The following is a 26539-nucleotide window of genomic DNA, read 5'->3' as shown; positions in this document are numbered from 1 at the left end:
GATGCACACCAACAGCTTCTTCTGATAAGCTACTTATTAAATCTCATTCCACTGGCACTATTCACAACTACAAGTAAGTTTTACATTCTTTTAATGTCATTATACCTTCTACCAAGATGCAATGGAACTAAAATGAAGGCGTTCGGTTTTATGCTATCCCGGCTCCACTTATTTCTGTTCCTACTCCCTTCCTGTTCCATCTCTCCCCCCATTCAGGAACAATCTCCAGCTCCTTTGCACTTCCCGACAACACACTCCCAGGGTGCAAAGCGAACGCCTTGTCGCGCTGCATCACGGAACTTGTAGTTCCATCCATGCCATTCCCCACTCTTCTCCTACTGTAAGAAACAGCTTTTCCCGGCAGGCGCAGCGGATTCTTCCTCCCGTTTTAATCTCCCCCCTTTCGCCTCTCCCTCAGTCAGGGTGTTTAGCCGCTGATTGTTGGGGTGCCGATCGCGTGCTGCGGAACTCCCTAGAGCCATGCCAGAGGTAGTGGATTCGTGCTCCTTGGCCTCTCCAGCGTCTGTCTGCCGGACCAAGCATCTGCACCTGCACTGCAGCGTTGACTTTACTCGCCGGGCGCTGACTGGGACCGCCGCGCTCACGGTCCAGTCTCAGGAGGACAATCTGCGCAGCCTGGTATGGTGGGATGCGCACCCAGTGCCCGCCGCTTCCTCGCCACCCGCCTCTCGTCCCTCACCCGGCTGCAGCCCCTCCCAGACCCGCACCCCAGTCTGCTCCGCACTTTCCTGGTTCCTCTCTGGGTCCTCTCCTTCAGCTCCCTTCCCTCTATCGCGCTCCTCTCCATCCCCACTTTCGTGTTTGCATCGCTTCCCTCACCCGTTACGTATACTCAGGTTTCTCCTCCCTCCAGCCCCGGGGCACATCCTGGTGCCACATCCACGCTGCGTTCCTCACCCAGCGCTCAGATTTCATTTTAGCACGAATCCCCGCACCCTCAGAATCCTAGTTCCCCGCCCGAATTTCCCTTGTGGCTTCCCCATTTTCTCGGCTTGGAGCCCAGAACTCCCTCCTCGGGCCCCAGAGTTCTTCCAGTCCCCAGGGCTCCTTTCTCAGTCCACACTCTCATCTGAATGTCAGACTCAGGTCCTCCAGTTGCCTGATCCCACTCTTCCCTTCCACTCACCTTTATTTCAGCCCTTAGGTCTGCAGTTACTTCCCTCAGTCTCACTGCCAGTCGTTCCCAAACCCCTTAGGATTCCCAGCACCAGACCCCTTTCTTCACCTCGCTTTGATACTTCCAGTCTCTGTTAACTCCCAAAGCATCCCTTTTTCTCCAGGGTCATGGTCCTTCCTACCTTAGATTCTTGCCACTGTTCTCTTCTAATAATGTAAGAATGTGTGGGCCATTCAAGCTTTTTAAGGATGTCTCAATTTAATATATCAGTTGTAGGTTCCAAAGAGCAAGTAATGATAGTACTTCTTCAAAAAGATGTATGTCTGCAAGCCCTCCAGCTACTTGAATGATGAAAAACTTGTTTAGATTTATGGAATTTTATTAAATTATTTTATCTGTACATAACCTGTTTTCAGTGTTCTCACTCAAATTGTCTGATAGTATTTGCATTGTACCTTTCACCTGGAGAATTTCATAGGTGAGAATTTTAGAAATAAGAGGGATAAGAAAAATAGTGTGTTTTGCATAAGGTAGTGTGGTGATATCTGGCAGGGGTGTCCAACCCACCACCCACTGGCCACATGCAGCCCAGGATGGCTATGAATGTGGCCCCACACAAAATCATAAATTTACTTAAAACCTTTTTTTTCTCATCAGTTTTCTTTAGTGTTGTATATTTAATGTGTGGCCCAAGACAACTTTTCTTCTTCTAGTGTGGCTCAGAGATGCCAAAAGGTTGGACACCCCTGTAAGTTTAGGTAAGAATTTGTGGTTTTCATGCCTCTTTCCTGTTTGTGTAATAGGTCTGTATTTTGAGTTCATTAATATGAACTAATACAGCACATAACTTTCTTACCCTTTGTTAACATTTTGCTATACTAATTCTGATTTGAAAACTAGGTCAGCTCCTCTGTGTATTGATATATGGTCACCAAAAGTACAATAAGGAAGAAAAGAAAAGTATTATAAGCAAGAAGGTAACTATTTCCTTATAGGTTACACTTTGGTCTTCTTGAAGTACAATATTATCCTTTAATTGCAGGCAGCTTTTCCTAGGAAGGGTTGGCAGGACTAAAGTCCTGTTTCAGTGCAATCTCTCCTTTTATTAAAAGAAGGGAATTTAGATATCTTATCCCTGCTTACTATGTATGACCTTGCCCTCTATCTGGTGAAAAATAAAACTTTATCTCTGCTCCATGAGTAAGCAAGAGTCAGGAGGACTAAATTTGGAAAAGAATCCCGATCTAAAATTCTGCCCATTGTTTTTACATTCCCCAAATCTGGCAAAAAAAGATTTTTAAATTATGATTTCTGATTGGCATGTCGGTTTAGTAAATTAGAGCCTAGAATCATAATTAAGTTAGATTTTATACAAGGAACGCTAGTTGTAGTACAGGGACGTCTGTTTATAATTGTTTGCTTATTTATAACAATAATCTAGACCAAGAGTTCGGTTTTGTTTATTTGCAGTTAGGTTGTTTCTTTCCTCCACTAGATTATAGACTCTCTTAAAGGTGGGCTTGGTGTTTCATGTCTGTGCATGTAAAGAACACTAAAAAGTGTGATGAATTAATGGATGAGTCCCATTAGAAAGCACCACCGAAGCTTAGCATGGCTGCCCTGATAGTCGTGCTAATGCGATCTCGAAGGTGGGGTGGCACCAAACCTCACCATCAGTCACCATCACCAGTGGAGCGGACCCAGCGCCAGTGCCGGTTGAGGACCTTCTGTGTTCTTTGCATCTCCTGTCCTTGGAGTCCCTGATGCTGAGGAATGCTGAAGCTCTAACAGGACTGATTCCCAGCTTTCCTAAAAATTCTTTGGAAGTTTTTTGTTATCTGCACTGAAGTTTAGGACTCATTTGTGGTAACTTTCAAGCATTTGTTTCTTGTATTGAAATTTTCAGTTTTTCGCTGTTCTTTCAGTTGGTGGCTCAAAAGAGGTTTCAGTGTGTCAGCCAAGATCATATACTAGTAAGAGGCAGAAGACAGGAATTGAACACAGATCTTTCTGGCTGGAAACCCTCCTGTCTTCTCTTAAGTAAATGGCTGAGCTGGGAATCAAATCAAGGTGTTTTTTGGTTTTTATTTTAATGCATAACCCCTTGTGTTTTGTTTGTTCGTTTAATTACAGCACTTTGCAAATAATAAGTAGAAATGTAAATAGAGGCATAATGAGGCATAACACTTTTTTATTTAAGCCCTGCTTTGTTGCAGAAAGAATTTGAGACTGCTTAAAACAGCATATATAGTATAAGATTAAAAATAGAGAATGTAGGCCCTGGCTGGTTAACTCAGTTGGTTAGAACATTATCTCAATATGCCAAGGTTGTAGGTTCGATCCCCCGTCAGGTCAAGATACAAGAATCAACCAATGAATGCATAAATAAGTGGAACAACAAATTGATCTTTCTCTCTGTGTGTCCCTTCCTCTCTCTCAAATCTATAAATAAAAACTGAGAATAAGAATAGGAGAATGGTGTCCTTGCCGGTGTGGCTCAGTGGATTGAGCAGCAGCCTGCAAACCCAAGGGTTGCTGGTTCAATTCCCAGTCAGGGCACATGCCTGGGTTGCGGGCCAGGTCCCCAGTAAGGGGCATACCAGAGGCAACCACACATGGATGTTTCTCTCTCTTTCTCCCTCCCTTCCCCTCTGTCTAGAAATAAGTAAGTGAAATCTTAAAAAAAAAAAAAAAAGAATGAGAGAATGGTTATAAGACCAGTATAAACAAGAATAGTTATATATGTAGATTCAAATCAAGTTTTTAAAACAATAGATATTCAGAAATAGCTACTATAATATGAAGGGACACAGGAGTGACTATTCTTAACAAGATTAATGAAATCATATTCTGAATATGCAAGTGTAGAAAGATAAGTCAGTCCTACTAATCTAGAGTAAGGGCAACAGTTGAGGTACTCCAAAAAGAGAGCCCCCCCCAATAATTACCATTAGGAGACAAATAGAGGGCACTCATAACAAATCTGGTTGCTCTTTAAAAAAGGAAGAGTGAAAAAAATTAAACCAGGACAGATATTTCTTCCCAACCAAATATTGTTGATTCTAAAGAGGTGAGAACCAAATCAACGATTGCCCTGGTGACTTCCCCAAGCTTCCACACAGTTAGCTGCTATAGAAGAGACACCTAGCCTTCTAGCTCCCCATGCTGTTCCAGGCCAGATTTTAAGAAAGAAATGCAGAGGTGGTGAGATCAGACTACAGGCAGTTCTAAGGCAGGGCCAGACCTAGGGTGGTGGTAAAAGGAAGAAAAGAAAGCATGAGAACACTATAAAAGAAAAACTTGTTAATTGACTATGTGGAATTGGGAGGTGGGATCGATTGTGGGTTATTTGAATGTTTCAAATGTTGTGTATCTTAAGGAGTTAGTTCCATTAACAGAACAGAGAAATCAGGGAAGAAAGTTGATTTTGGGACATAATCGTGGCTTCAATTTTAGAATTTTTAGGAGGCTCTTGAATATGAGCAGTATTTCCATGGAGCTGTTAAGCAAATAATTAGAGACCTCCAGCTGAGGCCCCTGGGGGAAGGGGTACAAATTATAGTCATCAATCAGCACAGTGATATCAGTTGTTGATGTGGGTATGACTGAGGTAGGAAGTGAAGAATATGGTAAGAAAACCTAAGGATCGAGGCTGGAACATTGGGACATAGTCATATTTAGGAGTTAGGAAGGAGGGGGAGGAAAACCCACTAGACAAGTAGGAAAACCATTTATGGGCCAAAATCAATGAAGCCAAGGGAAGGACTTCCAACAGATCATGTGGCCCATAAGGACTGTGAGTAGACAGAGGTCAAGGTTATTGAACAGAAAAGACCTATCAATGAGAAGGACTGTCCATTCACCAACTAGCAGAGGAGCCAGAAGCCAGATTGAAGAGGGGGAAGGGAGAGGAGATTGATGAGGAAGTGGACATAGCAGCCATAGATTGAGGAAGTGGACATAGCAGCCATAGATTGCCCTTGGAGTTTAAGAAAGGAACGAGAAAAATGAATAGTTACCAGAGTGAGCAGAAGGATCCACGGAAGTTTTAAAAATAATAAGGAAGGCTTGCTTAGGTTGTTTGGAAACAGTCATGTGACATGGAGAGATTAAAAATTCTAGAACGGGAAATTAGTTGAGAGACAACGAAAGGGTGTGGGGTCTAGGGCTTAGAAAGGGATTATTAGAATGGAAAATACTCTGATTTGCTGCCACTTCCTTCCTGCCCAAAGCAGTTGTCCTTAGTCGGCCATGGCAGGTAGCTGTGCTCTCCCAGTCCTCCAGGGCACTGGGTCGGAGTGGCAGTGCCTAGTGAGGCTTTTTCTAGATACACAGCAGCAGCAATTAAGTCTGTTTATTTGCATAGCAAGTGTCAGGGTTTGTTTCAGTTTTTGGAGATGCGAAAGTACACAGGAGCCGGACTGTGTTAATTCTAGGAGGAAGCATGGTAAGACACGTTGAGTCATGATGAAAGAAACTTAAGTTATTCAGGGGCGTCCAGCCTTTGGCCATCTCTGGGCCACACTGGAAGAAGAAGAGTTGTCTTGGGCCACACAGTGAATGCACAAATACTAACAAAAACGGCTGAGCAAAAAAAAAGGGTTTGAGTAAATTTATGATTTTGGGTTGGGCTGCATTCATAACCATCCTGGGCTGCATGTGGCCCAGGGGCTGCGGGTTGGACACCTAGAGTCATTTTTTCAGAGCAGAGAAGTTTTAGGAGATAGAAGCAAAGACATTTTAATTTAAGTTTGACTTTTACTACAAGCCTGAAAGTTGTGTGACTTTTCCAGACTTACCTATCAATATATATATAGCTCTTGGAACCCCAAAATTTTCAGGAACTGTGGGTCCTGAAGGATGGGGCCTGTGCTAACATTTTGACTCTTTTAATTCCTGAAATTTCACTGTGGGTCTTAATTTCCTTAAGTAGCTAGTTCTACTCTATAATCATTGCAGTTAACTTATTTCTAATATTCATTTTCTCCTGTGTATAAAGCTATGTTCTCATCATTTTAAAATATTAATTTCATTCTAGGTTTTGGATACAAAGGACCTTACAATAGAAAAAGTGGTCATCAATGGGCAAGAAGTCAAATACACTCTCGGAGAAAGACAAAGTTACAAAGGGTCGCCATTGGAAATCTCTCTTCCTATTGCTCTGAGCAAGTATGAATGTTGCCCTCTTTTATAGCTAAATATTGGGGGGAGTATATTTTTAGTTAATTTAAACATTTTTTGTTTTCTATTTTTAGTTTGAGTGTATGTAGTAATTGATACACTACTGCTCTGCTATTCAGATTGAGGTTTACAGTGAAAAATATACGTTCTGCAGATACTAAAGAAATTCCTTGTATGAAATATTCAAGAATAGGACTTTGGATAACTGTTACTTTTTACTCAGCGTTTTACCAGTATCTAGTAAAATGTGGTAGTAGGAGCATGCCGTCTTAAGGAGGCGTTTAAGGATCATCTAGGAAGCTTTTACGAGCTGCACATTTTTCACCTTTTCCCAAGAGGCCAGCCACTTTCATTAATGGAATTATAACAGTGACACACATGGAACCATTTCTATGTAACAATCTCGACATCAGTGCTTTTGCAATCTTTTACCTAATCCTTGCAGTAACCCCCTGGGATATGACCTGCATTTTACAGATGAGGAGAGGGAAACTCAGAGAAATAAAGTAACGTATTCAAGAAAGTGACAGCCAGAATTGCCATATTGTGAATATCTGCCAGTTATTGATATATTGGAGAAGGGAAAAGGGCAGGAAATCATTGGCCGGGAAGAAGGACGGTCTACCTCACCTTTCAGTGGCCGTTTTCATGCCTTCTCTTTCCGTTTAAGAAGAAGAAAGGAAATCCCCACACATAATTTGTGAGGTGGATATAATTAACCCCATTCTACCAGTGCAGGAACTATGGCATAGGGGGGTCAAATAATCTGCCCAAGTTCACAGCGCCCGTGAGGGGCAGGGGCAGGATGCACACGGAAGCGCCGCTGCAGTCTCTAGCGCCGTCTTGCTGTTGCCCCATCGTCAGTGCTGCTCAAACTATTGGGGGCGGGGGGCAGGGAGGGGGAGGATCAGTGTTTGTTATTTCCGATCCATTATAGGCTGATACTTTTGTAAAATGCAATAAAAATGAAATATAAGGAAAAAGCAATTAAATACAAGCACAGATTCTTATTACTAGATTCAGCAAACAAAAATCACTCTAAAAGTTTCTAAAAGCTTATTCTCAGCTTCGTGACTCACCTTGTCCAGTAACAGTCTGCACACCCGCACTGTTGCGCGGGAGACTCTGGCACCCACTGCTGTGGTCGTTGAAGTTCCGAAGTTATTTCTTCCGCTTTCCCACTATCACAGAAGATCACAAGGTGTCACACACACACAAAGCATGTGACACACGGTGGGGTATTTAACTCATATCAGTTCCTATTCCACCTGCATGGCGGAATGAAAAGGACCCCAGTTGCATCAGATAGGAATGTGGGAGGCAAACTTACGCATCTAGGAGGTAACATTTCTAGAGCTTACTTTCAATCAGTAACAAGACCTCATCAAATTCTATTTATATTATTCAGTGCTTGTCTTATGAATTCAAATTTTAGATTGAATTGTACTGTACTAATATACTGGTTTGTTTCATATAGAAATCAAGAAGTCATTATAGAAATTTCTTTTGAGACATCTCCACAATCATCTGCTCTTCAGTGGCTCACTCCTGAACAAACTTCTGGGAAGAAACACCCATATCTCTTCAGCCAGTGCCAGGTAAAAAGGATTCAGAATGACTTCTTATTCCCAGCTCGTGAAGTTGAAGGGAGCAGAGCGATCAGAGCTCTCATGGATAGGCTCATGGGCCTTACCCAAGATAGCATTTTAATTTATCTTATATTGTAAGAATAACATTTTTATTTCTGTCTCTCACTGTGAATACGTTTACATATTACTTTTAAAAAGAAACTTCCTTTAATTTGAAAACATGTTTACCTAGATTGGACTATCTAGGTCATATTTATAGTTATATCCCCAGCACCTGGCATAGAACTTGTCATAGAGTGTGCATGTAATAAGTGGTCATAAAATGAAAGGAAAACATGAATAAAACAAAATATGTACTGGTGACAAACATTGCTGACAATAAAGAAGTAGAAAGTGAAAGATCAGATTTCCTAAATCTGTCCCGACCCCATTACCCAGAAGTAACCGCCACTGAGTTTGGTGTACAGCCTTTCTAGAGTTTTCTTACACATTTACAAACGTATGTATTAAATGTACCTTTAAAACAATGTGCTTGAAACTACTTCTGTTTAAAATCAAAGAATAAAGAACCATTTAATATAAAGTGTTATGGTATAACACAAAGATAATAAGTATCAAACTCTCTTCTGAAGGAAAAAATAAACTAATCCTGTTAGCAATCAAATAGTTGACAATTAAAAGGAACTCACTTCATTAACCATTTACTCTATTTCTAAGCACTGTTAGACACTTTACATATTTTAATCCTTTAATATTCCCGTGTGACAGATATTATGGTGGGCTCAAATCTGAATGCAAGCCCACAAAAAAGGAAGCAGTGTTGGCACATCCATTAGACATGTTTACTTTCTATTGCCAATTTAATATATTTTTAATGTAAGAAACCCTTATTCAGTAAGCTGGCAGAGACGGAACGCTCTAGGCAAGAAGGTACAAGTTGTGCGCCCTCCTTTAGGGGCCTCTGACGCTCAGTCATTCTTAGGTTACAGGATGCCCGTAACCTAAGGTTGGCAAGAAACGCAAGATTCGTGAGCCACAAGAATGTGGATTTTGACTATATTATTCTATTTCTTACTGGCCAGAGTTTTTGAAATAAAGGAAAGAGATTTTAGTTAAATTCAAAAATTTCTGCAGTTGATACGAAGCATGTAGACATGATTTCGTTTGATGAATTTGCTCACAATTGTTCTCTGTGCACATTGTCCTCTGTGACCTAGGTTTGGTCTTTTCTAGTGAAATAGGGATAAAAACCCCTTGGTGTTGCTGGGTCACCTAACCAGAGACCATGAAGGAGCTCTAAAGGCATGGTCTCTGAACCTCATTTTGGGAGAAACACAGGTGGCTATTCTAGTTCTACTTAACCCATCCAGAGGTCATTTGGGATCTCGTATCTTTGGAGGATCAACTAGATCTGAAGTGAAAAGGGCTGAAGTTTGGGGGTTTTGATGGAGTTGGGGTGGCATCAAGTCTGTCTAGGAATTACAACAACTGCAGAGAGAGACGTATCAGTGTCCCTTTAGGCTCAGCAGGCTTTCGATGAGGCTGGGGTTCCTTTGCTCACCAGCAGTAGATACAGACTGACTTGTAAACAAGCCAAGACATAAGATTGTAGGTGCTCTGGCCATCCTCCTGGATGGGCCCAATGCCCGGGACGGATGGATGTGGAAGCCAAGAGACACTTTACGTGCCTCTTGAGGGTATTGAGAGAGACTGTTCTCCCTCCTTTTCTCCCTAGGTTTTACTTTCAAAATTTGTTACAAGATGGAAACATCAAGACTCTAGCAACGTTTCCCAAGCTGTGTTTCTCAGAACACTGGCTTCCCATTAGATGTTAATAACTAACCAGAGAAAAATGGGTTTCGTGTTGCAGTAAGTGTGAGAACCCGAACAGGTTTCTTTATCATAGGTCTTTTCAGAGCCTGCAGGAGACTGATGTTTCTAGTGACTCTCCAAAGCAGGGATGTTGTATGCCACAGTTCCCAAGTTTATTTCACCAAATAGCCCTTCTTTCCCGGGGTTCCTAACAGCTCCTCACCAGGCACTGCCGTTGCTCGGAGCGAGAAACACTGCTTAACACTGCTCCATCCTTCAACCGAAATGTGAGCACTGACCATGTGTTAAAATGGAAAAGTCAGATATTTTAAATCTACACATTGATTTTTGCTACTTTAAAAGACCCCAAGAAATGTGAGATGTATTTTTATTTTTAAAAACAATGTGTCTAAGAACAGTGCTGCAATTGTAATGGGTTTTTTAGTGACTTGGTATATAAGAAAGGGAAAAAGCTGTTTCTTTTTCTTTCTCCCCCTCCCAGGCCATCCACTGCCGAGCAATTCTTCCTTGCCAGGACACTCCTTCTGTGAAATTAACCTACAGTGCTGAGGTAAGAATCCCAAATATTTACTGCATTCAGTGGTCCCTGTAAGGGAATGTGGTATAAATAATAAGCAGAGATAATAATTGAGTTTTTATAGCCGGAGATATTTCACTAATTAAGTTGAGCGTGGTCTAGTTATTTCCCGAATGCTTTTAGTTCTAGCATCCATTGTGGTTGGAGCACTTGGTTCTGGAGCTTCCAATTCTATGCCTGCCGCAGTAATAGCTTGAAGTACCAGACCATGCAAGGAAAATAGGGTGGATGCTTAATAGGATGGATGCTTGCTAGATCATTACTATTCAGAGGATAGTCATGATTCTGGCATTCACTAGAAATAAAATCTTAAGGATCGTGGAGCTAGGGTGCACGTTTAAGTGACCACATACACAGTTTGTGCCAGAAGGATCTTTTCCATACAAATTTTCAGACAAAAATATTTCACAGTTTTTGGCAATAACTTTTAGTTTCTGATATCATGACCCTTAAAAAGTTCTTCTATCTGTAACCTCAAGTTTATCTTTTAAATACAAAATTGTTCAAAACTGTATTCTCTGTCCTGCAGGTGAATGTAGGAGCCTTTTGAACCTGTTTGAGGCATGGGGGGGGGGCGCGGGGGGGGGTGCTGTCAGCGCCAGGCATAGTGCTGGGCCCGTCATGTACAGCGTCTGTTCCCTGCAGCAACCTGCAGAGTGTCGCCCTCATTTGATGGAGAAACTGAGGCTCAGGGAGGTTATTTGCCCAAGTCCAGGCAGTTAGTCAGTGGCAGAGCTGGGATTTTAATTTAGTTTCTACAGAATGCTCTACATGTGGATGGATGAATGCCTAGAGAGATAGATAAATGTGGATAGATAGTTTGTGTTTACTTTTAAGGACGCCAGTTTTACATATTGCTAATTCTCTTTACAAAAAGGATACATAGGAAGTTATCGGGTCTACAGTCTGTTAGTCATGAAGGGGAAGAAAGGGTTATTTTACATAAGTAGTTCAAGAAACAGAACCTTTTACTCATCACTGGAAATGACTTCTCTGTTAGGTGTCTGTCCCCAAAGAACTGGTAGCACTTATGAGTGCCATTCGTGATGGGGAAGCACCTGACCCAGAAGACCCGAGCAGGAAAGTATACAGATTCACCCAAAAAGTAAGTTCTTACGGTCCAGATCTGGTAGCTGAACTACAAAGAGCTTTTGCCCATCCAGAGAGCAAATTTGCTTTTGAAATATTTCAGCTTGTTTTTTATTTTCTTCATTTCTTTTTTCTTTGTGCTTTTAAAATATTTCCTTCTACAGTGCTGTGTTGAAGAAAGAGGTTGCTGGGTAGGCGTAGTGGGGTGCAGGCCACCTCCCGTTTTCCCTTGTCCCAGTTAGTGAAGCTGTACTTTCTCCTGCCCGGGTGCCAGAGTGTGGCATGTGGTTGTTGAGTGTGTACAAGTGGAAGAGCTGTTATAGGCCAAAAAAGCCCTCTGTGACAGTCATTTAGGTTAAATTTCCTGTGGAGCTGGTAATTTGACTTGTATCTTTGACCTTTAATGACGTGTGTGTGTGTGTATGTGTGTGTGAACCTCCTTAACATAACATGCATTTGAGCCACAGCGGACAATTTCACTCCCACTGCAGCTTCTGAGACTCTGAGCTCCCATACCTTTAGCACCCTCTAACTGCTGGATTATTTTGTATATCTTTTAAATACACTGGGAGTGGTTTAGAAAAAGGAATTTTAAAAAAAAAAATTTTAAGTCAAGATACAAAATTCCAGAACACTTAAGAGAAAGGTGCCGTTGCCTTCTTAGAGGTTAATTTTTGAGAAATGCTTAAAGCGTACTGTGTACTCCTTTGTCCGGTCATGTTTTTCGCATCTCAGAAGCTTTCTTTCCTAGTGGAATAAAAGGGAAATAGGTGTTTTGAAATGTTTCACATCACAGTTTTGAACGATTTGATCCGTCGAAAATGAGAACTACTTGAGAAGTACAAAAGGAACGTAACCGACACTGCTGTTTGGGTGTGAGTCCTCTTACTCCGTCGCACTTCCGAACACTAATTCCAGCACGTGGTCTGTTTCGCTTGCCCCCTTCAGGTCCCGATCCCCTGCTACCTGATCGCTCTGGTGGTTGGCGCTGTAGAAAGCAGGTGAGCTTTGGACGCGTTTGGAGATTTGTGGAGAGATTGGACCTTAGGCGTGCTGAGCACTTGTTTGGGATTAATTGGTAGATCATTTTGTGTGTTTTTCAAGATGTCGAGCTGACAGTTCTAGAATAATCCCTATCTAATTATAAAATGTAACAAATTAATTTTAAATTAAAAAGGCTTTACTGGTCACTGAGTGCTTAAGTTTTCCAAGTAGTATAGAATGAGCACGCTCTTACCTTTCGTTAGAGATCTGGGATCTACTGCGCTTCTCGTAGCCGCCTTTGCTCAGCGAAGTTCTACCTCCTGGTGCTGCCGCCACAGGTAGGTATGGGAAACAAATGAGATATATAACAGATGAAAGCATTTGTAAATATTAGAGAAATATAAGGTATTTTACTAAAATTTTACCAGTTTACAGAGTGTCCTTTCTTTGGAATTTTTTTGTTCTTATTGCTAAACAATGAAAATAAGCATACCTGTAGTAATCACATTCTCTAAATTGCCAGAAATATGGACGTGATAGAGAAGTCAGGCAAAAACATAGGTTCTGTTCCCAGCTCCGCAGTTACTAGCTACATTTTGGGTCACTCACCTCTTTGCGTTTCATTTTTTTCCACCTAAAAGTTAGAAATAATAATGTGGATTTCAAAGGATGTTTATGAGGATTAACATACCTAACACATGTAAAGCTCCTGGCCTGTGGGAGGCACTGACTAAATGCTAATTACAATAACTACCACCAGCAGCTGACAGTTATAAAAGGTCTTGTTAAGGACCGACTGCAAAGCATTATCCCACTGAATTCTCACACCTCTGTATAGTAGATAGGATTATTTTTTCCCATTTTACTAATGAAGAAACCGATGCTTGATGAGTTGTAGTAATTGGCTTAGAGTCACACGGCCAGGAAACATGCGAGCCAGGACGCAAACAAACCCAGGCTCTGTGAGCTCACCCCGAGTAGGCCTGCGCCCACTCTCCTGCGCAGCAGCCGGGTGGCAGCTGCTAACCACGTGAGGCTTGAGATGTGCTGTAAATGTGAAATACACACTGGCTGTCTAAAGGCCTGGTATGAAAAAAGATGTAAAATATTCCATTAATCATTTTTATGTTGATTACAGGCTGAGAGAATATTTTGGATATGTTGGCTGAAATAAAATATATTAAAATTAATTGTATGTTTTATTTTTCTTTTTTGAAAAAATGTGGCCACTAGACAGTTTGAAATGACACATGTCGCTCGCATTTGTGGCTTTCATTAAATCTGTGTCGACAGCGCTGGCTAACGTTGCCTCTCGGTGTGGTCTGCAGACCAACAGCTTTGGCCTCACCTGGGTGCTGGTGAGCAGAGCAAGTTCTTGGGCCCTGTCCCAGACCTACTAAATCAGCTTGTATTTTAACAAGCCCCCCAGGTTATTTGTATGCACATTAAAGCTTGAGAAGCTCTGCTCTGGAGTTCGCTGCCTCTCTGGGGCAGGATACCGAGGCAAGTCTTGTTGTTCGGGGTTTTGTGGTCCCTGAAATTTTTTTTTTGAGTTGAAACTCTGTGTAAGTGATACATAGTTGTATCTGTTTCTTCCTTCTTTATTGTGGTTTAAGAAATAATACTTAACCACCGTAACCGTTGCTAAGCATACGGTTCGGTGGTACTAACTATATTCGCGTTGTGGTGAAACAGATCTCCAGAACTTTTCATCTGGTAAAACGGAAGCTCTGTACCCTTTGAACAACTCCCCATTTCCGGCTCCCCCGGCCCCTAGTAACCACCATTCTGCTTTCTGTTTCTGTGAATTTGAGTGCTTGAAGTATCTCCTAAGTGGAATGAATCATAGAGTATTTGTCCTTTTGTAACTGGCTTGTTTCACTTAGTGTGATGTCCTCAAAGTTCATCCACGTGGCAGCACGTGACCGGATTTTCTTCCTTTTCTGTTTGTTTCTTTTATGTAAGAGTGCTCAGCCTCTGCGTGCATACCCACGCTTCCATCCACCTTGTTCTGGAGTCATCTCTGGCTGAGCTGCGACTGGGTTTCTACAGTCGTGAGACCCAGGGGGGAAACGAGGTTGCACATTTCTCACTGATACTGTACAGTAACCTTTGGTGGGGTTGCCGGTCTCAGTTTGCATTTGGCCTGGACTGTGTCCCCTCATAGAGCTGCACGGCAGTTGCCGCATACACAACGGCAGGCTGGTATCTCACAGAGGACATTGAGCCTCAGCCCCGCCCCTAAGCACATGGTAAATCGCGCTCCTACTCTAAGGATTTGTATGCAGTACTTTAAATATCTTTCCTAGAACTAGGTAATTTGCCTTGAATTTCTGTTTTATTAGGCTTTTTAATTTTGCAGGCAAATTGGCCCGAGAACATTGGTATGGTCCGAGAAAGAGCAGGTGGAAAAGTCCGCTTACGAATTTTCAGAGGTTGGTCATGTAGTCACCCTTCTTAATAATTGTGGTGGACAGTCGTCATTTTAAGCGTTTGAGTATGAAATGCGATGGAGTTAAGTGGTGTGGTAAAAGAATCAAATACATCTAATTTAAGTGACTCTGCATCTGCTACAGTTTTTATATTGTTTTCATTTAAAATAAGCATCATTAACTTATAACCTTCATAGAAAGCAGTGATTCTTTTAAGAATTCATTATGGTAATAATGAAGACATACAAACGTATATGCATTAATTTTCCAGACTGAGTCTATGCTTAAAATCGCAGAAGATCTGGGAGGCCCATATGTATGGGGACAGTATGACCTATTGGTCCTGCCGCCGTCCTTCCCTTATGGCGGCATGGAAAACCCTTGCCTCACTTTTGTAACTCCCACTCTGCTGGTAAGTGTAACTATTTTTCATTTGAAATTGCGTTCTCCTCAAATATAAACCTAGCTATGAAGAACGTTAGGCTCCTAATAATTTTTTTAAATCTTTTATTTATATAACCCTTGTTTCTATTTTTATTGTTTACTGCGGTTATCATCATCTGATGATGACTTTGGCCATTTGGGAGAAAAGAATATTTTGTGTAAGTTGTTTGGGGATATTAGGGGGTGGGGAGCTGTGTAATAACAATCCATTGATAAATTATTTGTATCCAGACAAAGAAACTACACCATGTACACTTGGCATCATATAGGTGCTGGTTTAAAAAAAACAGACCTCACTTTACCATGGCTGGGAAAGGATTAGGCCACAGTTTATGGCTCTGTTTTACACGCCTTGTAAGGTACCTCGGATCCTTCCTAGAAGAAGTAAGTGGGATTAGCAATTAAATGAGGGAAATAAAATAACATCATAGGAAACACTATAAACTTTAAACATATGTATTGTGAGTAATAGAGAGAGAGAAGGTAAGTAAGCGTAAATAAGAGCAGATACAAAAAATGAAGTGGGAGAAATGTTTCCCAGGAGTTAGAGACAAGTATACTGGTCCTGCGGGTATTGGAAAAATTCTCTAGGATTATTAGGAGAGAAAGAATTAGGCTGTTTTGTCAGTTGTGCGTTGTTAAGAATTACGTTGTTTTTTAGTCCTGCATTGTCTGTTTCATTTCTTGATGCATGTCTCTTCTGGACTCTGAAGTGCCGTGCAGAAGTGCAGTGAACAGTGAGTGCCAGAAGGCATCTGGGTGTAGGCGTCTCTTAGACGTACACAGAGTCCGTAATTGGGTTACTGAAATACTAAGGTGATTCTCTTCTTTTTTAGGCAGGTGACAAGTCACTGTCCAATGTAAGTTAAACATTAATTATTTATAAACATTTATTAACATTTATTAATACTTCATACCCCATGAAGTATTAAGTCAATCGAATTTAAAATACCCATTGCATTATGTTGAAGAGATATGGTTATAAAAGAAAACTTGAGATTTCTTGTTGTAAGACATTATTACAGTAACCATTAGATTGAACAGATTTAAGAACATTTTATCATTTTATCTCCTCATATGTTTATTAAATATTTTAATGAAGGGATGTATCCATGTAATCTAATATTTTTTAAATGAGCGAAATTATTTTTTGCTGAACTGAGTAACAGTGTGAACCTCTCAGGTAAGTGTTAAAAAAAATGAACAACTGGAATAGAAAGAACTAGAATGCTTAATAAAATGATGAGTTGGTTTAGAGTCAGGACACCAGTTTTACTCCCGTTGTGTCCACTCTTTCCTTCAGGTGATTGCACATGAAATATCTCACAGCTGGACAGGAAACCTAGTGACCAACAAAACTTGGGATCACTTTTGGTGAGAAACATTATTGTTATTTCTTTTTTGGTTCTTGTTGTTGATTCATTTCTTTTCCTGCCTCCCGCCACTCCGAACTGCTTTGTGTGCGTACCTTGTTTTTCTTTGATGTCCTCTCCTTGGTAGATTCTCTTTGGTTTCGTGCTGTAACACTGTCGCAGGGTTAAGTAGAGCGGAGGCCTTCAGTTTATGCTTGTTACTGAGTTCCTGGGAAAGCCACATTTTAGTACCCGGACACATAAAACCAGAACCATCGCTTAATTTTCCCTGTTGCCGTCTGCTTGGCTGGGCTTCCCACTCTTCTGGATTGAGTGCGGGGAAGCCACCCAGGCAGCCTAACCAGACTGGAATGGTCATGCTTTACAATTGCTTTACATTGAAGAAAAGCCAAAAAGAAAATAACTTGTTGATTGTAAAGCCTTTTCTTCTCAGCTGTGTCACTGTTTTTATTTTTATTTAAAAAATTTTTTTAGGTTAAATGAAGGACATACTGTGTACTTGGAACGCCACATTTGTGGACGGTTGTTTGGTGAAAAGTTCCGACATTTTCATGCTCTAGGAGGATGGGGAGAGCTACAGAATTCGGTAAATGAGTCATACTTTTAAAAGCAATGGTCCAAAGTTCTATAAGTGTTCAAAAATTTGACTTTGAAAAGCACCTTTCCTAAGTAACAACAAGAAAATCATTTTTACAGCTGTGGAAAATCAAGCAGATGCTGGTGAAATGTTCTATTGAACCCTACCCTAAATGTGATCTTGCCCAGTACGTACGGCCTCATTGGGTCTTCACAATTACAATAGTCAGTTACTGTGTTTCAGTTTTATTTGGTATATTTATGTCACTTTTAAGGGCTATTTCTGAAAGCTGAATTTGCTGACCAGGTATTGAAACATTTTTCTGGTCTTTTACAAGAAAAAGCTTACTATTGGGCAACAAATACCACTAGTAAACTTCCAGAAATTTACGCTAACATATCCTACAGTTTCCAGTCTCTAAGTTGGGTATGTTCTAGCCTTCCCTGAAGTTATACCACTGAGGGAAGTAAGCCTTCCCCATTGGCTTGTTTGCATGGTGGTAACTCGCCTTCACGTGTGAACATTCACCTAATTTTGTGCCTTGCAGATAAAGACTTTTGGGCACACGCATCCTTTCACCAAACTCGTGGTCGATCTGAAGAATGTGGACCCGGATGTAGCGTACTCTTCAGTCCCCTACGAAAAGGGCTTTGCTCTGCTCTTCCACCTTGAGCAGCTTCTCGGAGGACCAGGCGAGTCATTGGCGTTTTCCGATTTTGTTTTTAGGATAATGTGAAGAATAAGGGAGAATGTTTAACTGTTGTATTTGCTCCATTGTATTCTTCCAGCTCCTTCCGTATGTAGCTGCTGAAGAAATCTTTATCATTACCTGTACTTAAAACCTTGAATAACCACTGAGTTCAAAATTGTGCCGCTTGAATTTAAAAAAACTCACCAGTTTTTTAAAAATTAGGAAAATTGTATATATTCCTTGAAAACAAAAGTGTGTGGTGTAGTTTATAAGAGTAACGAGGGAGAGTCCCTCAGCCGCTTTCTACTCTGCAGACATAACATCACCGTTAGCGGTTTGCTGCAGGTGGCTCCAGATCTTTTTCTAAGTGTAAATGAACAAATTGGCAAATAAATGTGTGTAATTATTTTAATTACAGAAAAGGACTCGGACTACATACTTATTCTACATTTCCTCAATTCAGTATTTCATATATATCCTTCCACATCAGAACATACAAATCTGTCTTAATGCCGCCATAGTGTTAACATCGCGTAGATGTGCTGAGTCTGTGTAACCTTCCTTGTTGCTGGGCGCTGAGGTGCTCTCCTTTGCTGATTGACTTTGAGAGCCCTTCCCCGTCGGGGCCCATTCAGCCTGTCTGATCTCCTTTTTCTCCTTTCTGGTCACACTAGGGTCATTGCTTTTAGAACTCATGATGTGTATTCCTTTTCTGTGTCTTCATTGTGCAGTCCCTTACCTGTAGTTCCTCTTCTCCCTTCCACCAAATTACATACATTCTTCAAGTCCCAAATTAAGTCCCGCCTCCTTTCTTGAACGTTCTTTCACTCTTACAGTCCTCATTGGCTTCCCTCTTCTCTGGACTTTCTGGTTAACAGTACAATGCTAAACACCAAAAAAAAGTTAATTACCTTTCCATTAATAGACTTTTTTTTTTTTTAACTCTTAGAGATTTTCCTAGGATTCTTAAAGGCTTATGTTGAGAAATTTTCCTACAAGAGCATAACCACTGATGACTGGAAGGACTTCCTGTATTCTCACTTTAAAGATAAGGTTGGCTGTTAAGAACTCTTATTTTTCATGTCCAGTATTATCTTTAATGGCTATTTGTTAGACGGATCTGAATTACTTAATAGCAGTATTGGTCTAGAATTTAGACTCAATCTTTCATGGTATTTTTTCCTATTTAATATATGATCTCAATAACATGAGCTAATATGTGGAAGTATTTCAGAGAGATCCGCAATAGTGTCTTAAAAATTTATTTTTTGTATGTCCTTTTCATATTTTAATTATTTAACAGAACACTATTAATATAAATTTATTTTAGAAAAAAGACTTCAAAATTATCTTGGCATGTCCACATAGACAAAATTATAGATTTAAGGACCTAAAAGTCTGTTTTAGATTTTTTTCAATAGAAAAGATTGTTCTGTAGAAAACTGGATGTTCTTACTGCTGACAGGTCGATATTCTCAATCAAGTTGACTGGAATACCTGGCTCTACTCCCCTGGACTGCCTCCTGTAAAACCCAAGTCAGTACTCACCCTGTTAATGGTTTCCTTCTCAATCTCCTCTGTCCTAAAGCTCCTCAAAATACCTGAGCATTGTCTGCCTTCCTGAAGCTGTCACTAGTTAGTGAGGAGAGGAGAGTTCTTAGGGGTTTGAACCTTAAACCTGAGGTCAAAAGAACAATTTCCAGGATATTTAAATACAAACAGCTTAATTCATTGCACATAATTATTTAATGCCTCCTTTTTGTGCAAGGATGGTGAGACATGGAAGAGTAAGCTATTGCCCTTTCCTGGAAAACATTTGCAATCAGAAAAATATCCTAAGTATGATGTTAATCATTATAACAGTGTTAGAAGTTATCATTCTCATTTCCAGAGGAGGCAAATGAGGCTTAGCTAGGTAAAGTGTCTTGCTCAAGGTTACACAGCAGGTAAGAAATAGGAGTTGAGATGCAAACCCTGGCTGTCTTAACCCCTCCAATATAGAGCCTTTTAAACTAAGCATCCTCCTCAATTAGGCGCCCGAGCCCTGGTTTTCCACCAGTCCCATGAGGATGTACACTCACGTGCTCTGGCCAGGAATGCTGTCCCTTTCATGCGAGCACTCTTCACCCAGTTCATTCCAGTCTCAGCGCACGAAGTACTTACTCCATCGTGGGAGCATTTCTCGACCTCTCTGACCAGGTCAAGTCTCCTATGTTGGCGCCTCTTGGTGCTCTGTATTGCCTCTTCATGGCTGTGGCCACAGTAGTAATTTTGCATTTATTTGTGTGATCATTAACGTCTTTCTCCTTTACTACATTGAAGCACTGTGAGAGCAGGGCACATGTGTCTGGTTTTGCTCATTACTCTTCTTAGGACCTTGCTGTAAATAAGGGTTGCTTCCCTCCTTGGGCTAAGCCCTACCTAGTTCTTTTCATTACAATGGAAGGAAATTTCAGGGCACCAAGAAACACACCAGCCAAAGGTTTTTTACTCTCCTATCATTCCTTTTGAAATAAATAACATTCTAATTGAACGTGATTTATTTACTGCCTGAGTAATCCAGGATCTGTGATACCATTAGGTCTTGAAGACAAACCCAAGGGTTTATATAAAGTCCACAGCTGATGTTTCATGAAGATAAATTGGCAGCTGACTCAAAGAAGGTCACTGCTTTGACCCTTTTATTACCTCCATGGAGCATGAGCTCTCTTGAAGCAGGTTCAATGGGAACTTCTCATCAAAACGCAATTGATTTAGGCCCACAGGCCAGGTGCCCCTCTGTTCTCTAATAGAAACATTTCACAGCAAGCACACAGGATTTATGGGTGAAGAGGACAGTGTTTGCAAGAATTATGCACACATTACACAGTTTCTTCCACTGTTGTAAAACATGATTTATTTTCTAAGGTGAGAATACACAAATCGTAGCGCAGCTTGCTTGGTTTAATAGTTGGAGTTTGTCATTTCTACCTTTTTCTAAAAAGAGAGAAACACAATTATCATATGGTTTCAGAGTCTCCCCAGGGTTTTCTGTGACACTGGTATTTCCCAGTGATTAGGACCGTGCCTGTCACGTAAGTGCCCTCAGACTTACTGGATGGTGGGATGGTTGGAAGAACAGAATGTAAGACCCATGAGAGCGAGGCCTCTGTGGTTTATCTGTTGTCCCAGGTGCCCAGAACTGCCCCTGCCGTACAGTAAACACTAACCATGCTCAGCAGAGGCCCGGCTCCTTCAGCCTCGGCTACTTAAGCTTTTGACCTGCTGGGGTGTTTGGCATTCTCTCCAAAGAGTAATCAGGAGTTTCATTAATTTGGTATGCACTTAGCTTTCCGAGTTCTTAGATGACACCAGTAATATTTAAGTCAGGTGGAAGATTTCCTATTCTTGGCACTCTGGAGTTCCTTATCCTTATTTAAAAATAACTTTGAAATTTAAATATGTTCTATAACTTCAAAATTGTGTTTATGCAAAAGCACGTTCATTTTTATAAATTTAATCTCTAATATTTATTCATCTTTGCAGTTACGATATGAGTCTGACAAATGCTTGTATTGCCTTAAGTCAAAGATGGATTACTGTGAGTAACAATGTGTGACTCTGACCCTGTTTGAATCGCGCAAATATGTCTGTATGCATGACGGTGGCGGGCCAGGGGTGGTGGGTACTTCGCTCATGAACTCCTGTATTTGGAAAGGCCGTTTGTAAGTCAAGTTTGTCCAGAGTGATATGATACTCTATCATCTCCCAATGCATAAAGTTGAAGGGGAAAAACAAGTAGATGTTGATAACATTGCTTCTGATTTTTCTTCTTTTTAACTCTTAAAAAAGTACACAAAAATATTTGCATCTTCTCTTTTCCTCATAAGTCATTTATAAGCTGTTACACATACCAAGTAAATCTAAAATGACCTTGGACGGCTGCTAATGCTAACGGTTAGGGAAGGGTTGAGGCGCATTTGCTCTGTCGGGATTATTGTCCATCTCTTTGAGACTTCCTAAAGAGCAGCTGCTTCCTGTACACACTGAAACATAACCCGTAGAGAAGCCACAGAGATTATAAACCTTGGATAATTCTTTAACGGAAAATTTAGGAATAATTCTTGTAGGGGAGGAAAACTAATTTTTTCTGTACCCTCTGAGTTGTTAGCTGAGATCTTGTAATAAAAGACAGATTAGTGTGAATGGTATAAAGGATGTCAAAAGTTTCCCCACTCTTACTATTAATAGTCTAATTTTTTTTAAGTAATATAGATTTTAGGAGTCATAGATATAGTGATTCAATCTCAGAAATATTAAAGTAGCTAAAGCTTAAATTTATTTATAATTTTATAAAAATTATAAAAATAATTTTATGTATTCTTGTATTTCTGCCTTTTTCTTAATGTTTACTTTTATGTCAGATGAACCAATAAATATAAATTGTACATGAATGGAAATAACCAGGTAACATTTATTTTAGGCCAAAGAAGATGATTTGAACTCATTCAACTCAGCAGACCTGAAAGATCTCTCTTCTCATCAGTTGAATGAATTTTTAGCACAGATGCTTCAGAAAGTAAGTACTAGCTCAAAACATTAGCAGTTAGAATGGGCATAAGGCACAGCATTTATGTCGAACCCAACTTGGGAAAAAAACATTACCGTGGAAACTAATGGAAAAAAGGACAAAATTCATTCATTTACTTAAAAACATTTATTGAATGCCTACTATTTTTTGCATTGTGCTGAATATAAAAGTATATATAAGAAATATATAATATATAACCTAGTAAGAGAGGTCACTCATGCAAAATTTAGCAATAAGAGGACGTATATTTTAGTGATCATTGGAGAAAAACTTAATTAGGAAGGAGGCCTCCCAACTGCGGTAATCAAGGAAGGATTTGGGGGGAGCAGGACTGGCCTTGAGCAGAGCGGGGTCAGCAGGGAGGGAGGCATTCAAGCCGGAAGGAGCAGTGAGTGGCGGTGCGGGCCCGGTGTTGCAGGGTCCTGCAAGGCTCTGGTGAAGGAGATAATGCAGGTGGCACAAGTAGGTCTGGTGGTGTAAGTCTTGAATGCTAAGCATTTTAGATTTTATTCTAGTCTCTAGGAAAGGATTTAACTGTTTTTTTGAAAGAGCCTTATTTATTTATTTTTATTTTTATTTTCATTATTTTTAATTCTCACTGGAGGAGGTGCTTTTTAGAGAGAGGGGAAGGGAGGGAGGGAAACAGCAATGTGAGAGAGAAACATCAATTGGTTGCATCTCACGTGCGCCCTGACTAGGGACCGAACCCACAACCCAGGCATGTGCCCTGATGGTGAATTGAACCCGTGACCTCTCAGTTTCTAAGACAACACTCCAACCAACTGAATCACACCATCCAGGGCAAGGATTTGACATTTTTCACAAGAGAGTCACTTGAGGAAATGGTGGTTGTGGAAACTACTTTGCTGGTGACGTGAAGGCTGGTGGTGATGTTAGGCGGGAGGCTGGCGGGAGGCTAGAACGTGAGGGGGGGCCTGGTGGGAAGGGAAAGAGCAGGACAGGTGAGAGGGATGTCACACAGGATGAAAGGTTTTGTGACTGACTAGATTTGGGGGTTAACAGGGAAGAGTTCAAGCAGATTTCAGGGTTCCAGGCCCAGGTAATTAAAAGGAGATGTGAAACCGAAAGGAGGTGCTGCATTCTGAGAGGGAGAAAATGACTGGGTCTTCTCTACTACCTGACACGGAGCTCTCAGGTCTAAAGACCTTGAGAGGGATGGAGAAGACCTGAATAGAACTTCTGGTGGAACTGATGCAAAAAGAGGAATAGGATCTTGAGGCAGCAGGGGCCTGAGAGAACCACTTTCAGTACAGATGTCTGTGGCACCGCTGCATGGCCGGGCACCAGGCAGAAAGAACGCAATGGGATGACTTGGCAGTGGGAATGGCAAACCTGGGGGAAGTGGGGGAGCCTAGGAGGGGCCCTAACCAGCTGACCTTCCAGGGTGCACTTGCAGTTTAGTTGAAATTAAATAATATGGGAAGGGTCTAGCAGTCAGTAAGAGCAGAGATGGTTAGTGAGTTGTGTAAGGTGGGGTCGAGGCTGGCAAAGACGGTTACCCTGGACCTGGTGGCACTTCAGCCTGCACTTCACAGGCGCCTCAGACTCTGCTTGTCCAAACTGACCTCTCCTTGCTTTCCTCCACCCGAAGGTGTTCTCCCTGTCAGCATGGGTTAAGATGGGCACAGGAGGCTTATGAACCTCCTGGAAATGTATTTATACAATTTGAGTTTGTGCTTATATGGTAAATGTATTTTTTTCCCCTAAAGAAAGGGTCCATATTATTCATCAGATTCTGATGGGTCTGAAATATAAAAGTTTAAACACTGCTATTTTGTAGGACTATAGGTAACTTAAAAGGGCTTTCAGAGGAAATATACAAAGATAATGCTGGGGGGAATTTGTGAGGAAAAAAATTAAGAAACTGATTAAATCTGGAAAATGGAATAAATTTAAACTATATAAGGTATAAGGAAGAACTTGAAAGACTGTGGAAAGAATCTGAAAATTGCTATTTATATATCCCCAAAAGCCTGAGGAGCATGATTCTCTCTTAATTCTCTGTGTACCTCACAAATTAAATTATCTGCTCCCAGTAGAACGTCCGTATCCAGACTAAGTTTGCACAAAACTTATTTTAGAGTGCATTTATTTCTTTTACCTTTATCTAACTTACTTTTACATTATAAAATACTTAGGATTTTAATCTGGCTAAGAATTTCTCTCCAGCTCCTTTCTTCCAAGGAATCCTGTTGAAATGATACTTTTTTATTTTGCTCTTAGGCACCTCTTCCATTGGGGCACATAAAGCGAATGCAAGAGGTGTACAACTTCAATGCCATTAACAATTCTGAAATACGATTCAGGTACATCATTTTAACTTGTCTCTGTGGAAGAAAGCAGAAAACTAGTTTCAAGGGTGGATTAAGGGAAAGCAGAGGATGAGTCTTGAGAAATCCTAGTCAAATTTATTGCTTCTATATAAATAATTGGTGTTTTTTTAAGGAACAGTTGTAATACCTATAAGATGATAGTGTTCATCTTTTTATTAGAATTTGTCTTAAGCTCTCGCCTTTAAAAAAGGTTAGGATTAAGGATTCAATGGTCAATACACGTTCTTCCACAACTAGCCAAACTGACTCTGAAATGGAAATAGTTAGAAGTCTCTGATTCTGTCATGTGGTTAATCTTCCTTAATTCAAATTGGTAGTGAGGCTTAAACCAAAGTTTAATTCCTTCAGAAATTGCATATATTAGGTACACGAGCACCTGCTTACTCCAGACGTATGATCTTTTTAAAGAACAAATTCCTCTTCCTTCTCTTCTCCAATTATTATATTGTATATATAGGTATTTGAGATTCTCTGAATAAAGACATAATATAAAGTGGTGTACAACGTAACTATAATAGGATGATTCATCATTACAAAAATTATTTTCATGTATACCTGTCACATCCTGCCTCTTCCTTCTCCTTTCCCACCTCATATCCCCTAAAACTCCTCCTTTCAGATGGTTGCGGCTCTGCATTCAGTCGAAATGGGAGGAAGCAATTCCTTTGGCTCTGAAAATGGTGACTGAACAAGGAAGAATGAAGTTTACGCGACCCTTATTCAAGTAAGAATCAAATCAAACTATGTTTTGAATTTATGTAAGGATGGGGAAGAAAAAAAATCTTAAGCAGATTGTTTTTGTTGCTAAAATACTGTGTCAAATTCAATCTAAAAATAATGCATATTATTAGGTTTGTTAAAGATTATAGGTATAATCTTTGCATAGGAATTAAGACTTCTAAATATTTAAAATTTGAGATAATTTAATTAGCTTTTTTAGAAGCATTATATATGGTTTACCTCTTATGGGCCAAATGGGATTAGGCACTAATGAAAAGTAAATAAAACCAAGATGATCTTATAGACACAGAAAGATCTTTAAAAGCAAGTAAAAGATGATTGGTGAGGAGGCATGGACAAGAATGTCTGGAGAAGGACTGAGCAGGTAAAGCCAATTTTTTTTTTTTGATTCAGGTATTGCAGTGAGGTAAAAGAGTAGGTTGCTTGACATAAAGGAATGCTTTATAAAGGAAAAAAGTTGTATTTTGCCTGCAAGATACATTAAAACATCATCTCAATGACGTTATTTTGACTATCGACTTGGCAGGAATTCTGGAAAAAAGATAAATCATGACATAAATGCCCATGATTAACCTGTCTGCTTTTCGTTCCCTTTATAAGTACAATAAAACTTTCCAACACAACCAAACAAGTCATTATTCGTCGTCTTCCTCTTGTGCAGGGACCTTGCTGCCTTCGACAAGTCCCGTGACCTCGCCATCCACACCTACCGCGAGCACAGGGCTGGCATGCACCCCGTGACCGCCATGCTGGTGGGCAAGGACCTACAGGTGGAGTGAGGGCTTGCCCCTTGCTCCTCTCAGACATTTCTCTTTTTTAAATTGAATCCATAAACAAATGTAGAACTTCAGCTCATATCATAACTAAAAATGTCTTTTCACTTTTGGCTTTTTATTATTTTGTCAGTGCTTTTCGTAAATAAAGCTACTTTCCCCCCCCCACCCGCCCCATGGCATGTTCTTGATA

The 26539-nt window shown here is 40.6% G+C and overlaps 1 protein-coding gene across 1 annotated transcript; it reads left to right on the top strand.

Annotated features, from left to right (window-relative positions):
• Positions 1 to 349: 349 nt before the first annotated feature.
• Positions 350 to 26539, top strand: LTA4H (leukotriene A4 hydrolase). Its single transcript, XM_024579466.4, has 19 exons — positions 350 to 639; positions 6177 to 6307; positions 7797 to 7917; positions 10223 to 10291; positions 11319 to 11423; positions 12356 to 12408; positions 14754 to 14826; positions 15095 to 15235; positions 16104 to 16127; positions 16571 to 16641; positions 17115 to 17226; positions 17765 to 17909; positions 18858 to 18961; positions 19374 to 19444; positions 21434 to 21488; positions 22371 to 22466; positions 24723 to 24805; positions 25452 to 25556; positions 26235 to 26539. Exons 1-19 carry the CDS (start codon positions 481 to 483, stop codon positions 26350 to 26352), a joined length of 1836 nt encoding a protein of 611 aa, XP_024435234.1. The 5' UTR covers positions 350 to 480; the 3' UTR covers positions 26353 to 26539.

This window comes from Desmodus rotundus, chromosome 3, assembly GCF_022682495.2.
Source record: "Desmodus rotundus isolate HL8 chromosome 3, HLdesRot8A.1, whole genome shotgun sequence".
NCBI lineage: Eukaryota > Metazoa > Chordata > Mammalia > Chiroptera > Phyllostomidae > Desmodus > Desmodus rotundus.
The sequence above is the reverse complement of the archived record's forward strand: the minus strand, read 5'-3'. Positions and strand labels throughout refer to the sequence as shown.

Bases quoted from the DNA above. Each gene is read 5' to 3' on its own strand.
- LTA4H (XM_024579466.4), top strand. From the start codon at position 481: ATGCCAGAGGTAGTGGATTCGTGCTCCTTGGCCTCTCCAGCGTCTGTC. The intron at 21,489-22,370 runs GTGAGTAACAAT...CATTTATTTTAG, and splicing joins TAAGTCAAAGATGGATTACT to GCCAAAGAAGATGATTTGAA. The intron at 25,557-26,234 runs GTAAGAATCAAA...CCTCTTGTGCAG, and splicing joins TTTACGCGACCCTTATTCAA to GGACCTTGCTGCCTTCGACA.